Source organism: Pinus tabuliformis, chromosome 9 (assembly GCF_031772625.1).
Source record: "Pinus tabuliformis cultivar Carrire ecotype Pingquan chromosome 9, CPIR1, whole genome shotgun sequence".
NCBI lineage: Eukaryota > Viridiplantae > Streptophyta > Pinopsida > Pinales > Pinaceae > Pinus > Pinus tabuliformis.
The window spans coordinates 725,788,112-725,806,968 of NC_142307.1; the positions used below are offsets into that span (position 1 = coordinate 725,788,112).

General features: G+C 35.3%; 1 protein-coding gene across 1 annotated transcript; it reads left to right on the forward strand.

Annotated features, from left to right (window-relative positions):
* The first annotated feature begins 11,355 nt into the window (after positions 1 to 11,355).
* Positions 11,356 to 12,254, forward strand: LOC149150743 (protein FLOWERING LOCUS T-like). The gene is made up of 4 exons (XM_089442932.1): positions 11,356 to 11,589; positions 11,700 to 11,743; positions 11,848 to 11,885; positions 11,992 to 12,254. Exons 1-4 carry the CDS (start codon positions 11,356 to 11,358, stop codon positions 12,252 to 12,254), a joined length of 579 nt encoding a protein of 192 aa, XP_089299058.1.
* The last annotated feature ends 6,603 nt before the right edge of the window (positions 12,255 to 18,857 follow it).

Here is an 18,857-nt window from a genome sequence, read left to right on the forward strand (position 1 = left end):
AAATTAATGGTTGTCAAACAATTAAAGGATCAAAAGCAATGGGTACTGATGTTGTTCATCCTCTAGAGCATATGCATGATTCAGAAAATATATCATATATTTCACATGAGGATGCAAGACCATAGATGAAATTCTTATGGGTCCTCTTGGAATTGTTTCTAGTATGGACCAATTGATAGTAATTGGCCCACGACCGATACACCACTTGATAAGTTTTCTCTTATAACAATCTACTAACAACTTCTTGCTTCTCTAATATGAACGCTTAAATCAAATCAATGTTCGAAACAATAGATTTTATTCTCGTCCCCTCAGCCTATGCACAGTGTGTCCACACAGTTTGTGTGCGAGTAACGGGGAGCATCACTTCCCTGAATTTGAACCCGTGACCATGCAATTTGTTGTAAACACCAAAGTCGCTATAGTTATAGGGCCCTCCAAAGTCGCTACAACCACAGGGCTACCGAGAGGAAGAAATAAAACATTAAAAAAGGCACTAGATATTTAAATGGGGCTTCCTCAACAACTTTCTGAAGGTTGCTTCATAGTGTGAATGTGTTCAAATGTCATCTTAAGGGTCCTTTTTCCTCCTCCAAGAATGTTCTTTCAAAACATATGTGTGAAAAATAAAATAAAGTTGCGAGGATCAAACACGCTATTATTTCAAATCTTCCTCTGCTCTTGTAAACAATTTTTCAAAATGTTGAACATATGACCCTAAAATTGTCCAAAATACAAGGTTTTAATGCATTTTGGACAACCAGAATGAAAAATCCACATTGGGTCATTGTAAAATAAAAAGAAATTCACTTGGTTCACGTCAAATCTTACCTAAACATGGATTCAAAAGATCAAGGTGGATGAAACCAAAAAATAACGTTTGTGTTTTACTTATTTCCACCACCAGTTTGTGTCATCTGCATTGTGTGTAATGCCAAACAGAGGACCCTTTTCAGTTGAATTGTACCCTAAAGACACCTGTAGATGGAACATGTTTAGAAGGACAATCCTTTGGTAATTCCTATCTATGGAATCCCTGCTATTGATCTCCTTTTAGTTTTGTCTTCGCTCAACTCTGTAAAGCCTCTGTTTGTGTTTGTGAATTAATTCTATTTGTGTTTGTCAAATAAATAAATTTCAATAGATTTCTTCCCACCTTTTAGATGTGGATATCGCCAACAAATTCAATGTTTTTGTGTGGGCCTTTCAAACGTGGAGATACATAATAGTGTAAAGTGACATGCCAAAAATAAGTTTGGACCTTTCCTTTTAAGCATGTTTTTTTTCCAAGGGGAAGGGGAACCAAATGGGAGAGGGCATGAAGGAGGGGTTAATCACGATTTATGGTTAGCACGATTATTATAATGAAATATGGTGTACAATTATTATTAACATTGTTTCCAAAATAAGAGTATTATTATTAATTAACACATTTAAATTTATTTAAATTTTTTATTTATTAAATATTGAAAGGGATCAAATTTGTTTTTCATTCTAAAATAGGTTTGAACCGTAAGAGATTTGATCTCTTAGGTTATTAATTGGTATATAATAAGTTAAAATGAATTTAGGCTTGTTTAATTATTAATTATAATTGTAATTATTTATTTTATCTTTACTATTATTTGTATGTAATTTGACCTAATCAAAATTTTTACATGATGTAACATGCATGAATTACAACATCTCTTCCATGGACTCGAGAGGACCATGTATCTTTCCATTTTAGTAAAAAGAGGTCACTTGACATAGAGGTTATATCTAATGATGTTAAAGGCCTATAGAGTGATAATATTAGCCTAAGGGCATTAAATAAAATTATAGAATATGTCCATAATAAAAGAAATTATGTTGATATAAGGAGAGAAAAGGGACATGAGGTTTACACACAAGGGAAATATCCATTAACCCTTAAGTAGGTGACAAATACCTCAAATCTGTGAATAATGTTATTGATAAACTCAAGTAGTTGTAGGTAGCCTGTTATTTTCTACGAACTTCACTTAGAGCTCAAAAATACCCTATTAAAAGCTAGCCATAGTTTAGAAGGCCTCCACACATGTTCTTAAGAGTGAAAAAGCAGTAAGAGGTAGATATACCACATTAATCTATGGTATAATATAATGTGATTTCCCCTTTAACCTTGTCACGAAGAACATTATGATCTAAGAGAAGAAGAGATAGCTAACCATCTTGTGGACTTAGATAAAATAAAACGAACAAGTATTTTTTTCTAGAGCATCCACTTGAAGTAGAAAAATCTAAAGATGATGTTCAATGGGAAATTGCATTGGAATGCCACAACCAAGCTCCCTAAATGATCTTTGTTGTGACCTTGTATGCCAGCAAGAGTGAGATGATCCCTTAACTGTTTGAATGTTTATTCCAAGAAGATTTATATGGTAGATCTATGGCTTGTGACACTTTGTGAGTTTAACTCCAAAGTGAGAGGTTGTTGTTACAATTTCTCACAATCAAATGGTTGTACTCATAGAGTAGATTTGAATGAACTCTTGAAGGACATCTCTAGATTTTTCATGTAATTTTCGAATACACTGAGCTTCGAGATTAATGATCACCATTGCACATATGGAGGCAATTCATGACTACCAATTACACAACGATCTATCCACAGTAGTTGATAAAGTATGATAGACCTTACACAATTTTCGATTGGAAATTTTGGCACCCTGACCAATCTCACATTTAGTGAAAGAAATATCATTACGTATCCTATTTAGGGGAGTTTATTTTTGTAAGTATCTTGTTAATGGTTATCTACTTACTCTTGGTAACTTCTTTCCATGAATTCGACATAGCTAGAGATATATTAAATTTTATTCCTACAGATAAGGGTTTGTTAGGGACTGATGCAATCCCTCCTTCCACATCTCCCTTATCCTCCATCTATAAAGGCTTAGGCGGGTACAATTTATATTTAGACTAAATGAGTTTTTATGTGACTTGGAAAAATCATAAGACTCGGAAGGACTAAATTATGTATTACATGGAGGAAATACCAACCAACCACCAACAATTTGTATTTTATGATTGATAACAACAATGTCAATACAACACTTAGGAAAATAATTAAATTGCAACCTCTTCCTACACCTTGTGTCCTAAATGGCCAAGGTAAGGTGTCATCAAACCAACGGTACATCCATGAATTACATATAGATTTGTATATAGCAGTTGTAAAATGATCAATGTGACAAGAATCACAGGGGTTGATGACATGTTTAACAACAAAAATGATGATGATAATGTTGGGTTATGTGTCGAAAGTCCCACATATGAGGAACGTTCTGATAAGGATGATATAGGAATGACAAACGTGTTCTCTAAAACTTTGTCTCAATATGATGACAACTAAGATGACTATTATAATGACAATAAAATTGACATCCCTGATGTTATAATTATGTAATCCACCTGGAGCTGACAAGGACAATGATCATGAGGACAACAAGCATATCATGAATTAACAATGGAAATGATGATGGTGTTAAGGGCTTAAGGATTTAGCATTTTTAGGTGTTAGGGGATTTAGGGCTTAGGGATTCTAGGAGTTAAGGGGTTTAGGATTCAAGGGTAAAGGGTAAAAGGTAAATGGTTAGGGCTTAGGAGGTTGAAATCTAGGGAGAGGTTGAAATCTTGGTGGTTGAGCTCTAGGGGGTCGAGGGTTAGGGGGTCAAGGTCTGGGGGGTTTAGGGGTTATTAGGTAATGGCTTAATGGTTAAGGGCTTCAAGGATACAAGGGTTAAGGGTTAAACCCAAGGATCAAGGATCACAATATTTAGGGGTTAAGGGTTTAAGCATTATGGGATTTACGTGTCATTAGTTAAGGGGTTGGGGGTTAAGGTTTAATATGTTTATGGGTTAGGGGTGCGTGATTAGGTTTCGGGGGTTAAGGGTTAAGGTTCAATGTTTAAGAGAATAATGGGTTTGGGCTGAACGGGTTTAGGGTCTATTTTAGGGGTTAGGGGTTAAGGGGTTAGTAGCTTAGAGTTTAATGGATCAAGGGGCTAATAGGTTGTGAGTTATGAGTCAGGGGTTAAGGTATTATCACTCAGGGGTTAAGGAGATAGGGAATTTGGTGGATATGGGTTAAGGTTTTATCAGTTGTGATAATGGTGCCCCTAATCCCCTTCTCTAATATATCCTTTCGGTTGGATATAGAATGTATCTTGCAACCAATGTATTATTTCAAAATATTTAGAATTTGAAGCATATTCACTACTATCCTAGGATTTGTAATTACTTTATTTCCCCACTCTATAAATAATCTTTGAGAATGAGTGCCTCAAGTTCTCCCCCACAATTATAGTTTCATTGGATTTGATTGGTCATAGATATATAACTAACAGTTGATTTTAGTTCCATGGTAGAAGTGAGTTGGATATGACTTCACAAAAAATATGTATCTCCATAAGCCTCAATACAAGGGTATTCATGTAATCAAAAGATATAGTGGTCTAGAACGAGATTCACTTCTCTAAAAGATATGGGGCTTGGTACTTTTAAAAATATCCCAAGTCCCAACTAGGGCATTCCCAAGGTTATAAGATGGAGTCAACTTTGGGCACAAGAAACACATCCATTCATGCCAATAGTCCTTCCCTTCAATTATCTTGGATGTTCATAGGAAGGATAGTAAGAAAATCAAACCAACTACTACTACTCAAAGAGAACAAATTTCATTTCGATAAGGGCATTACAACTAGGGAGTGTCAATGTGTACTATCAAGGAATGCCAAGAAGTGCTAACACATGCTAGACATTTCCAAGGCATGTTGGGCATGCCAAGACACGCCAATTGCTTAGGAGTTGTTCCCATATGTGCAAGCTGCTAAGCTCTGGCACCAACGCATGCTAGGGAGTGTTAGGGAAACACATGGGAGAACTAGTATTAATTGCATGGAAATGAATGAATAAAAATGTGTGACAGGGAGTGTTATCGAGTTCCCGTGGGCTATGGAGGGAGTGACAAGGTATGTTGGGTAGTGACAAGGCATGATAGAGTGCTAGAGAAGAATGCCAAGATGTACCAAGTGACAAGGTATGCTAATGTGTTCTAAGGAATATTAGTAAGTGCTAGGGAAGCTCAAGGGAGCACTAGGTAAAACTGCATGGAAATGAATGAATAAGAGCTTGTGAGAGTGAGTGTCAATGAGTTCTAGGTGTGCTAAGGAGGGAGTGACATGGTATACTAGGTAGTGATAAGGTATGCTAGAGTGTCAAGGTAGTATGTGCCTAAAATGTGTCAGGTGCTAGGGTGTGTCAACATGTGGTATGAAGTGTTAGGGAGTTCTAGGGAAACACAAGGGTGAACTAGGTAAAATTAACTCATGGAAATGAATGAATAAGATTCTATGACAGGAAGTGTCGATGAGTTTTGGGTGTGCTAAGGAGGGAGTGACAAGGTATGCTAGGTAGAAACATGCCAATATGCGCTAGTGCTATGGTGTGTCAATGCATGTTAGTGAGTGTTTGGTAGTGTCAGGGAAAAACAAGGGAGCACTAGTCTCAAATCATGGAAATGAATGAATAAGAGTGTGTGACAGTGAGCGTCATTGAGTTCTATGTGTGCTAAGGTGGGAGTGACGAGGTATGCTAGGTAGTGTCAAGGAATGTTAGAGTGCCAGGGTGACATGCCAAGATGTGCCAAGTGCTAGGGTGTGTCAGTACATGCTAGGGAGTGTTAGGTAGTGCCACAGAAACACATGGGAGAACTAGTTCAAAATTCATGGAAATGAAAGAATAAGTGTGTATGATAGTGAGTATCAATGAGTTTTTAGTTTGTTAAGGAGGTATTGATCAGGTTATATGCTAGGCAGTGCACCCAAGGCATGCTAGAGAGATAGGGCATGTCAGGGAGTGGTGGTGTGTGCTAGGGAGTGCCAAAGCATGGCAAGGAATGCAGGGGGTTCTACTACTAACACATGCCACAGAGTGCCAAGGGATTATTAGATGTGTCAGGTGCTATGGCATGTCAAGATGTAAACTATGTTTCTTGTTTGTTTTAGGGTCGCGGTTGGATGTGAGCCTTGACTTGGTAACTTCTAACTTGTTAAGTGGGATAAGTTGAAATTGGACATGAGTAGCCTAAAATGAGTTATAGTCAGTTCTTAGGTAAATACATCAGAATATAGTTGTAGTAACAATAACTTGGTGTTGGTTAGTGGGTCCTGAACCAAGTTCAGAGTTAAGTTTAGCCAAACAAATCCCTACACTACTAGCCCTTTTAGCATCAATCCATGAAGCGTGGACTGAAGTCTCACCTGAAGCAGTATGGGGGGAATGTTGGAACAAAGTTTCCGCACCCACAGATTAGTGTAATGTTGTTTTATGCTCTGACTTTTCCTTCATGCAAATCAATAATCCTTTTAGGGTTTATCAATATACTTCTCTTAATCAACCTCTAAACCTTTTTGTGAAGGTCCACGATTATCTTTTGCGGACCCTTAACAGGTAAAACAACCACTTATGCACTTTTGTAATTACTTCTACTTTTGTATTTACCCGGATTGACTTAAGTGTATGACAACTTCAACATGCATTAAGATATTATTCATGTAAACAAATATTGTTACTTTTGTTCATATAAAAATGTAAATCATGCAGAATCGCACATCAATACAGTATTAAATCACAAACCCAATATTCATCATAACATAAGCACATTCATTCATAACAAAAGTAAATGGATAAAACACAAATATTTCTAGAATAATCTTCTTTATTGATACTTTAGATCTTCTTAAAGACTCAAACTACACTACACACTCAGCTGCAGACTCTACTCTATGCCTCTGCGCACTCAGCTACAGAGCCTCTCTTCTACTCTAAGACTCTTTGCTCTTGGCTCTTACTGACCCATTACATCCATATCGTTCGCTATCCAAAATTGCCTTAGACTCTCTATGACTCTCCTTTTTAAACAATCTCATGGTCCATGGACTATGGGTAGATCTTCTAAAGCCGACACAACTTACATAAAAGAAGCGTAAAAACCCTTTATGACACTTTACATCTATGCACTCCGCGACCACAAATTGCAGAGACTTTACACTTTATATACAAAAACTTGGGCTCTCTACCCAAAATTGACCCCAGGGTACATTGTCCCAATAGGCCCCCAACACAAATATGGTGACTCGCCCATGAGTCACTCTGCTAACACGAAGATGTTACTATAAAGACCTCCCAACTCCACTTGGGCCACTGCAACTTCAATTGTGTATTGCATAGCTTCCTGCTTGACTTTCTCCAACAGCTACTCCATCGTTTGTCCTGCGCTATCTGCGTGGATCTTCTGTTGTGTTGTGTTCAAGCTGGCCAACTTCTCCCCAATGGTGGCGGAGATAACATAGGCCTCCTTCAACCAAGGCCCCAATCTGGCCTTGAGGACTGCCTATTTCTGTTGCGCTGCTTCCAGTTGTTCTTCCAATTGCTTTACCTCTTGTAGCTTTTCCAACCTTTGTGTTATAGCAATGATGTGCGTCGTCGTCTTTGCTTCGTCATAGTGCTACTACAATTCTCGGGCTTCTATGTTAAATCTCTACAGGTTAGGATCTTCCTACAAACTCGTGATTAGCTCCATAGACTGCTCGAAGAGTGAAATGCATTCCACTACCATGGTATCTACTACAGGGACTCCATCATTTACAGGCTTCCTGTTGTTCTCTGACCTCTAGTGGAGTTGAAGGTAGTGCCTTCAGCTCAAGCTTTGTGATCTTGAGGTTCATCTCAAACTCAACCTTGGCCATTTCAATTTTTGCATCGCTCACACCTACTGCTAGCTTCCAGATCTTGGCCTGCAACGACGCTTCTTCTAGTATGTGTAGTTCTGGAATTGTCTTGCATGCTTCGGCTATCATGGTTGCATCATGCTCATTCTTCTCCTAAACCTTTTTCCATGATTTTATGGTCGTTGTTTTCTCCATGAACATTTGTTCATTATTGACCTTCTCTTAGCTGATCAAGCTTAGTGCATGCTACTCTTGTGCCCCGATCTCTGCAAATTTCAGCTTCGCATCTATGCCAATGTTCACATATCTAGTCTTTAGTAGCATGGTGATATATGGATTCTCTATCTATGGTTCCCTAAATTTTCGATGAATTTTTTTCTATGGGATACTAATGTTCCTCGAATCCTCGTCTTCTTCTTCAATGGTCACATTACAACACTTCAATGCATGGTGCAATTGGGTGGTCGAATCTAGCCGAATCAAATCCAGAGGATCTTGTGGTATTCTAAGGATCACTACCTTGACCTCCTGCAATGCCTCATAAAGACATTCAAATCTATCCTCAAAGTTGAATGTCATAAAGAATCCCTATCGAAAAACATACCATTCTTTAATGCCATGGCATAGCTCTATTCATGTACCAATTCATCAATATGACATCCAAAGTATGACAAAACAAATGCACCCACTCTGGTTATGGCTTTGCTCCATAAACTTCAGTCCATTTTGCTAAGTGATCACGTGGATCATTCCTTCCATCATATTTCTCTGTTAATAGAACTTTCAGGTGTCCAAACCATATTCTCATTGAAAGCTCCACTGAAACACAAGTAACAATAGGAATACTTACCTCACCATGAGGCTCCTCCATGTGAGTATCCTCATCCATCAATGTCTGCAAAAGGTAAGATCGTAGTTCAACTTGAGCAATTGGAAGTGCCTCGAGTTCTTCCTCCATCATTGTCACATCTGCAACTTCTTCATACATCACGACATCCTCTTCTTCATCATCACAACCTGTAGCTACATCCTGCTCCATTGCCCAACCAAGTCGAAGAAGTTCATCTTTAACATTCCTTTCCAAGACTTCAAGTTCATCTCGAATCTATGGGTTCTCTTCTTTCATCAGCTTCAACATGTATAAGGTCAGCAAGTGCCTCCCTTGTCATTCTTCCCGACTTGCAATGTCTCGTCGTTCAAATTGGCCTAAGCATAAAGCTTCACTTCTGGTAAACCCATCATGAAGTGTAGTAGTAACACTTCAATCTGGAAACCTTGACTCTTTCAATAAAGGCTTTGATCCTTGTCATGAATTGCAATGAGATCAACTTCAACTCATTCTCTGAATCAGGGCTCTGATACCATCTATCATGCCCCTATCCTGGTAGTAGTCTTTCAAGCACACATAAGCAGGTGCGGCACCACTACCCGATTTATTTTCACCAATACTCTCAAGTACGAATTATGCCTAACATTCAACACTTAGATTATTTTTCAACTTTTACTAAGACTTCATATTTTTAGCACAGTGGAAATACATTCATCATCATCATTTATAAACATATGCACAATGGATACAATCTTCTTTTAATGGGAGGGGCAACTCCCTGGTTAGAGTCTACCCAAATAATAATACTTTTACAAGTATTTTTATAATATCACAGCCTTTGCTGGGCAACCCCAAGTCAGCTTTACAATTCTGCCAATTTTAAATTTTGGGTTGTCGTTTAGGGTTGCCCCAGCCCGGACCGCCCTTTGTTCAGGGAGGCCCTCAATCAACTGCGCCCCTCTATCATTCAGGGTCACCATCTTCATTCAGCAGCACCCCTCCGTGCAACGGTGCCCTCAGTGGTTTGCTTGCAGGGCAGACGTGCCCCTCCGTGTAGTGACACCCTCATTAGTTCACATGCCATAGCTCGTCTGCGTAGATGTGCCCCACCGCATAGAAGCGCCCTAGATGGTTTTCTCGTCTCAACTTGTCCGTGCAGGGTCGCCCCTCTGCAACTCGCCGATTCAATTCTCTGATTTTCGGCCAAGTGATACAGCCCATGGTTCACTTGCATTTTTGGCCCTCTTGTCTGTTGGCTATTCTTGCTTGTCCAAGTCTAGAGAACGCCTTCAACTTGCTTTGAAGCTTGAACTTCTTGCTTTTCTTCCACCCATATGTCTTCCACTTACACACTTCACCATGGATGTAATGTGGGTTGGCCTGCCCAAGCCCACCTCTCAATTGTGTTGTCCATGCCCCAATTTCATGTCGGCTCACCCCCATACAATGGCTCATTGGGTCCACTTACCTAACTGTGCACTATATAAGCTCACCATCGCAATGTTCCATACTTAGCCAAATTTTTGAATCTTCAGTTTTTCAACCCTCTGTGTTGGGTCATCAGAACTCATGTCCTGGGTGCATTTAACCAACCACCCATCTTGTCGCACACCAACTCATCCCATCGTCGCAAACTTCCATCGCAACCAACTCACCTGCTCACTGACTCGTCGCATTCTAGCGCATCACCCCAACTCGTCGCATGTCGCACACACGACTCATGGGCGTGACACCTCCCCTCCCCCTTGGTTACTTAAAGAACCTTACACTCAACCATCCATCAATATTTGTCATGAAACCTTTGCCCTCTATCCTTGTTATCAAATCATTAGCTTAAATTACATTGCTCACTTCAAATCAACCATGACAATCAAGACAACTAGTGTGAGAGCATCTACAATAGCTAATCAAGACAATTAGTGTGAGAGCATCTACAATAGCTATTCATGTAATTCAGTTTTTCCTATTTTATAATTATTTTTCGATGTATGATATATACCAAAATTAAATCACCCTACAGCAACATAATTATGCCATATCGATACTTGCTTAACCAATGAAAAAATTAGAAATATGTTTTTCAAAAATTAGAAATATGTTTTTAAATTTTGAAAAAATAAAAATAATCAACATTTTAGGAAACCATGGGTTAAAATTACAAAAACATTGCCATTCGAGTGCAATGCGAAAGTTGTAGTAAAGCTAGCACAAATAAAATTAATTTGAAAATATCAATGGTTTAAAATTATCCCAATTTAAATTAGTTTACTTTGAGGATTTATGCTTTAATTTTTTAATTGTTTTATACATAAAAGCAAGGTTTTTTTCAATTTCTACTTTAATATTAATTTTTAAATAAGTTTACTTTGAGGATTTCTGCTTTAATTTTTTATTTGTTTTTATAAATAAAGCAAGGTTTTTTTATTTCTTACTTTAATATTAATTTTAAATAGTTTAATTTATAAATATATGAATGACCTTGGTTATATATGAATAAACATAAGAATTTGTTTATAATTATACTCCGGGAAACAAATCTACTTCTCCTTTTCTATGAAAAGCGCCTCCATCAAAAACCTTGACTCACTTCTTCACATTATTTAAGTCTTTCTTCGTGGGTCCCACATTCCCTGCCTTTTAAAAAGAAACTAGCTGTGGAACTCCCGTTCATTCTTTCACTAATTATTCTTCAATTCGGATCTTTGGCTCCAGAGATTTCAGAAGCGTTGTCCATTCTTCCTTTCGCATCCTGAGCAGGTGTTGCGTAAAAGAATGGAGGCGGTAAGAAGGGTGCTGATGGAGTTTGGAGTTATCGGACCCGAACTTCTCTCTGATTTCAATCCTCATCTGGAGATCGTCATACAGTACGGCGATACACAAATCATCATAAGTGATGAAGTAGCCCCTGCTCAAGTGCAACACCCTCCTACTAGGTTGGATAACTATTATAATCTTGATGATCTAGAGATACAGCAAATCTTCAGAGACCCGAAATTAGTAGCACTTGTAAGTTTAATTCCTAATTTAATCAATAGGTTGCGTAATAATTATTTATATACCTGTATTTCCTCAAATTGAAATTCATACGATTAATTATTTCATAAAACCATCATCAGGTTTTGATGGATCCTGACGATCCTGGCGGCGGGTATCTGCACTGGTATGTTATAATCCACCTGAACTCAGAACATATTTCCAATAAAATGTCACGTAGAATCCATTACTTAATTTCAGAACAACGGTGTTAATGGCTGCATTCTGCAGGTTACAAGTGGGTTATTTCAGCACCAACGATCATATAGGTATGATGATTGTATTTCTTTGTTTCGCCATGAAATTTATCGATAGAACATCAAATGTGCGTTCTATCATGAATATGTAATTTGATTCTATGTGCTGCTATATTAGGATTGCCGCCGCTGATCGACGTGGTTCCGTATGAACCTCCTAGACCGTTTACCTCCAGGTTAGTTTTTACATTTTTCAAGATGCATGAATTTCAGCCCTTCCATCCACCAAACTCCCGGGAAGGCTTCAGGATCACAACTTTTGTTCTTGATAATGCACTTGGATTGCCGGTGGGTGCTTCTTTTTTCACCATTAGCCATCAAAACGAGGAGCCGAATTTCAGTGCTTCTTCTGGGTGTCGCTCTTTTCAGCGTCATGAATGAAAATCAGAAGAATGACGATAATGAATCGTCCACTTGCACGACTTCTTAGTCATGTAGCCAACGAAAAGAGAAACCAGAGTACTGATGCGGAAAACATTTAAGAATGATTTAGTAGCGACACCATCTTCTCGTATTTTAGAGTCTCAGTGTTTTGAGCACATATATCGTGAAGAATCAGGTTGCGGACTTGGTGTTAAAGTATTGGATTGTGATTGCTGATTATTTTGTTACCATACATTACATTGATATGAGGGGCTCCCGTTTTTTAATTTTCTTAATATATCTATGCTAAGTCTATAGGGTTTTGTTCTTTGTTTTTGGGGCGCTATGTCTATATGGTTATGTTCTTTCTTTTTGGCACAGTCAATTAGGGTAAAACCCACTATCTCAATCATGGCAGTTATGAGCAGTTATTGAATAACATTTTTTTAATATAATAAAATATGCATAACTCTATTTCTTGATTAATTTGATCTATTATTAATAGAAACATTTTGAATATGAAAATTTAGATCTACTCATGACTCATTTGGGAATATACACTATTACATAATATAATCCAACATTTTTTCATCCCGACAAAAAAAAGGCCTTAGACTAGGGTTGTTTGGATATTGTTATGGTAGTTATATACAAGGAAATCCCGAAGAACATACTGTTTAGTAGCTGTTAAGTAATGTGCGTACTTAGTTTTGTTCCATTAATATAGGCAGTGATGTTCTATTAAATGATATTAAAACTAGAAAACGTAGTTCTTGCGTTTTCTTGGATGTGGTTACCCTTCTTTTATTGCATTCCTGATTTTTGTGAAATGCGTACCAACCTTTCTGATTTGTCATTTGTAAAAGTGTGGCACGAAATAAATTATATACCTAAAAAATGAGCTCAGATACTTTAGTAAAGACGTTGACAACTCTTACGAATCAAAAGAACAAGATAGGACACTGCAAGAAGTAAAACAAACCCCGATATAACATTTAACGGGGGAAGAGGTAATTTAACGGACAGTTACGTTTAAAAGGCGAATTCTAGGTCTTGAGCTTATCTTCATTGTTCCTTCGCTTAATCTTTGGAAATTAGTTAGACACTGGCGTTGTCCATATCCTTCTGATTGCCAAATATTTGGAGAACCAGCCAACGAGATTAATTCTAGGTTTGCCGTCAATCAGCCATTGCGACCGCTTATAGATTATTCCATGAGATTTTTTTCATGGTTTTTTCATGTACTAAAATAAATTTTATTTTTAACGCATTTGCATTTATCATATATTTGGGGTAATCGAAAACGTTTTTATGAAAATCTATTTTTAATATATTTTAATTATTATAAGTGTTTGCTTTTCTTTATATATTCTGGTCAATTGTTTTTAGCAATTTAAAAAAGATTTATTGAAATTTAATGGAAATCTATAGAAATGATAAGTTTGTCTTCCCTAATTTATATCATTTTTATGCCATTTTAGAAATATTAAATTTATGCGCATTTTAAGTAAACGAAATACACAATGTAGTAAAAGTGTTTATTGTCATATTATCAAATAAATTAAAACGGATTATTACACTGAGCTTATTTTAAAATTATAATAAATTTTGTAAAATAAAACATGATTTTTAAATATTAAAGAAACACAAATTTGTTTAATTTTCGATATCGCTTTATATGAATCTACAAAAAAAAAAAAAATTAAAATCTATCCAACCGTGTTGTTTCTTATAATATATTTTACATTCTATAAGAAACAACATAAATATTAGAATATCAAAGGGAAGATATCATTGAAACATGTCATTGGAGGCCCAATATCTATGGGAAGTAGTAAAATTATTGTTTGTTGAACTTTGATATTAATTTTTTCACATTATATCAACATAATTAAAAAAATAGAAGAGTAATAAAAAGAGTAACCTTATCTACATTGAAGAAGTCAGCCTTCCCCACGTAGCTAGTGCCATGAATGAAAGGATTCTATAAGAAAATTTGGCAAGGCTTTAAACTCTAAAAAGAGAATTCAAATGTGTAAAAGTTGAAGAATAAAAGAAGATGACTAATGACTAGTGTGAATATATTGTAGAATAAAGAATTTTGGAAAATATTTTAAGATCCTGGTCCAAAAGTAGTATGATTTAGTGGTCATAGTTCAAAATTATGTATGTATGATCCTTGCAGTTTTATGAGGAATGTATGTAGTGTTTTAGAAAGAATTAAATGCAAATGAAATATGTATGGTTTGTGTGAAAATTGATGAGAACTTTGATCTTCCGTCATTTAAAAAATAAAATATAAATGAAGTTTTCCATTGACCATGAATGTCTATGAGGTATAGGGAGAACACAAGAAGATGGTATAGAAAAAGAAAGGAGTTATGAAGACCACATAAATATATAATGTATGTATTGCTAGTGTCATAGGAACTATGAGTTTGATTACAATAAAATATTTTTTCCTTATCAATAGATTCTTATGAGTTTGATTACAATAAAATATTTTTTTCTTATCAATAGATTAAAGACCAACTAAATTGAGGAATCCATTAAGCATTATGAACACATCACATTCTTCACATGCAATTTACTAAAATAAGATGATAAATATACATTGTTTTTGAACAATCATTGCTGCAATCATATGATTAGAAATTATGATCTTTTTAAGAAGATAAATGAATTTTAGATCTAAGACTTTTGTGATCCATAATGTAGATAGAAGACTTTCAAATTAGTCAGATTTATTATGATTTGGTCGAAGTTTCAAACCAACTAATGATGTGATCAATCTAAAAGACTTATATCTACTATAAATGAATTTCTTAAAATTCAATTCAAATTTGGAAATGACAATGGGGTCCATGTTATGGGAAAGGGTTATCTTCATGTTATGCTCAGAAGCAAGAAATAACATATATCTATATTGTGCTAGACCTAGGTATTTTTTAAACATTTAATATTTTTCCTATTTTTCAAAATATATATATATATAGAATGGAGACAATATTAAAAAAAAAATTGTAATTTACTTTTAAAATTGGTATATTTTTGGAAAATATCATCCATTTAATTATATATATGTAAAAAATATGCAATTTTTAAACCAAATTGGCTAATATTTTTTCCAGCAAATGTCCAAAAAATAACCCATTTGTGAAATTTGGCCCATAAAATTAGTTGCATATAAAATTAGTTGCTACATTTTTTAATGAATTTAAGAATCATTAACTTGTAAAAATTCCCCAGTAATAGGAAATAAGTATGTCTCCACTAAATATTGTAAGCAAGCTTATGAATGAACTTAATGAAACTAATGCATTCATTGATATCAATTTTATGTTTACATTTTTTTAAATATTTATCTAACCTATTAAATGTGCAATATTACATCATAGGAAAAACAAATTCAACATGTAAACAACATTCAACTACAACATAAGAATCAACATACAAAAGAAACACATGTGGAAATGAGAGATAAGTGGAAACCAATGAAGGGAAAAAACCAGGAATTTGTTATTGTTGTCACCGAAAGAAAAGCTCCTACTTCCTATATTACATCAACTTTTGGAGCTCTGCTATTTTGTGTTATATTTTGTAGCTCAAGCAAGTGTTCTAGTATTAGGAAATGTAATTGAGGATAAGAGAACAAGAAGGTAATTTATCTCCAAGGCCAATTTGTTTTTCTAATTGAAAAATTCTAAATTAAATTATAAACTAGTTTTTTTAAATTATTTTTCTACTTCTAACGTAGGGAAATTGGCTAATTAATCATATTAATTAAGACAAGCCTTTTTCTCTCTATTGACTTCAAGAAAAGTGATTTGATGGAGTCAATATCATCTTAGCCATCAATTGTGATTAGATCCTTGAATTCTCAACGAGATGTTATAAGAGGAAGTTGATGGGTATCTTGGACACATATAAAATATAATTTAGCAAAGGCAAAGTGATAGTGTGGGACACTAGCATATGATTTTAGTGGTGAGTGATGAGCTATTTGTCATAGATATTACTTCACAATGATCTATAGTTTCTGAGAGAAAGTGAGGTTGAATTATTTTATAGAGGGCCATTTTTCTCTAGTGGTTTGAATTTCTAGAAGGACAACAATTTTCCAATGAGAAGAAAAATTTGTCAGAGAGGTTGATTTGCAAGATGAAAGCATGGATTTTCTATAAAAGACCAATTTTCTAGTGGAAGCCAAAATATTTCTCTAGGAGGTGTGAGTTTCGAGTGGAGGATGAGATTTTCTCCAAGACACAATTGTGGGTTGAGTTGAGGCTATACATGAGGGTTGAATTGATTCTAAGAGTTTGAATTACTTCTAGGAGGTCGAATTAGCTTGCAGAAGTGAAGAAAATAATTTTCTTGTGCTTTTCGAGTTTATGGAAAGCACTTTATGTAGTTTCCACTTACAAATGTTCTAAAAGATAATAAAACCCTCTTCTGCACAACTAGTTTTCCCCAAATTGGGTTTTTACCATGGAAAAATTGTCCAAAAATCTCGATGTTTATTTTATGTGTGTTGTTTTCATAGTTTATAAGGTTTATTAATTCGTGAAATTTGTTGTTGTGATTTTATTAGTATTTGGAGTTAATAGATTTACTAGGACAAATAATCTATTAAACCATAGGTGAATAATTACCATATTAATTGCAATAGAATTTTCACATTTTTCAAGCTAGAACTTTCTAAAAATCTCCTACTCCCTCTTTTACATTAAACTTTTCTAAGCTTCTACCTACAAGAGACTACGCAAGGTACTACTTGATAGGAAGCTCCTACTCCCTCTCCAGCAAGCTCCAAGCTAATATTCTTTTAGGCTACTACCTGAAAGGAGACAACAATCCCTTGGTACATGAAACATTTTACATGTTGGCTTACTCGGTCTTTAACTCTGCATACCTCCATCTCTTTGTCTTTGTCTTCTCTTACTCAATTCTTCTTCACATCTTTTCCTCTTACTTTTCCTCTTTTTGTTAGGTAACTCACAACAACTCTTTTAATTCTCAAGCTAACTATCCATTCTGCCATCCAAATACATATTTTTATATACAATTTTTTCTAATTGTTTGTATTCCAATGCAGGAATCTAAAATGAAAATCTCACCTCTTTGTATTCCACCTACTCATTTCATACTTGTTTATATTTTGAATATCAAAGAAAACTTAATGGTCGACCAAATTTTATTTAAAAAATTACATAAGAAATTATAATCCCAACACCACGTAACTCAAATAATCTCACAGTAATTAGCCTTTAATCGACCATTGTAATCAGTTTTAACTAGTCTTACACAAACATTGCACAAGTCATCCTTACACATCACTAAATGTGCAAGCATCTACATCATAACATCTTCCAAAAATAGTGGCAATACCTGTGACAAATAACACATACTCAATTTCTTCAATAATAAATCAATAACCTTTGCAATGTACCTTGCTTCTTAGAAATACATCCACAATATTAACATCACAACATATGCAAGGATCCATATAACAACAGCATAGTGTTTGCACTTGATGAAAGCATTCCTCTTAGCATTAGGCTTACGTACATCTTTATATAGGAGTGTTAACAACAATACAAACACTATATATTCAACTATGGCTTAGATGAACATAGGAAAACTTCAATAATTGTATCTCCAACACCCCTTGCCATCAACAACAAATTCTTTAATAATCTCCCCCTTTGGCACTTATGGAAACACATTAATCCTCCTTTTTTCTTAAGAAATATTTCTTTTTATTTATCCTGCCCTCTTATTACCTCCCCCTTTCACATCAATAATAATGGGGTTTAGTTGAAACAAAAAAAAAATCAAGCAGATATCCCTCCAATGATTTCACGAAATATAGATGTATAAAAGACACCTCAACATAGAAATTTTTTAGTATTGATTAGTTAAAAACAAAACCAAATTCATTGAGTTTTCATTCACTTAAACATATCATTAGTCATGTTTTGAATATCTATCAAACTAATAGATTTTCGATACTACATTCAGTTACTCACTCATACATGTTAGACCGTAGTGTAAAGTCCCTATACTACTAAGTTCTCTACCACTTGGATTTCAAGAGAGTCTTTTGCTACAAAAACACTTCCAAATATGCTATCTCTTTAGCACAATATGAAATTGAAAATTCCTAAGATTTGTAACATCCATTTTCTTAGACTTAGCTGCATCTTTTGACTATGGAGAGCTTTGAAATTGAAATGTACACAATCTTAATAGATTCATTAATCTCCCTTCCCCACTGTTTTTTTATTTTCTCATTCACTACTGCAAAGGAAATGGAATTTCTTTGGGGAATTACGTACTAACATACTCTTTTGTCAATAGACTTAGCTGCATCTTTTGACTATGAAGAGCTCTGAAATTGAAATGTACACAATCTCAATAGATTCATTAATCCCCCCTTCTCCACCCTTTTTTTTATTTTCTCAATCACTACTACAAAAGGAAATGACATTTCATTGGGGAATTACATACTAACATACTTGTTTGTCAACACAATGTTTTTACAAATTAGAATTATAGTGTACCCATAATATACGACTTGCTAGGTGATGTTCTTGTACTTCTTATTAATATGTCATTGAT

Bases quoted from the DNA above. Each gene is read 5' to 3' on its own strand.
- LOC149150743 (XM_089442932.1), top strand. From the start codon at position 11,356: ATGGAGGCGGTAAGAAGGGTGCTGATGGAGTTTGGAGTTATCGGACCC. The intron at 11,744-11,847 runs GTATGTTATAAT...TGCATTCTGCAG, and splicing joins GGCGGCGGGTATCTGCACTG to GTTACAAGTGGGTTATTTCA. The intron at 11,886-11,991 runs GTATGATGATTG...CTGCTATATTAG, and splicing joins CAGCACCAACGATCATATAG to GATTGCCGCCGCTGATCGAC.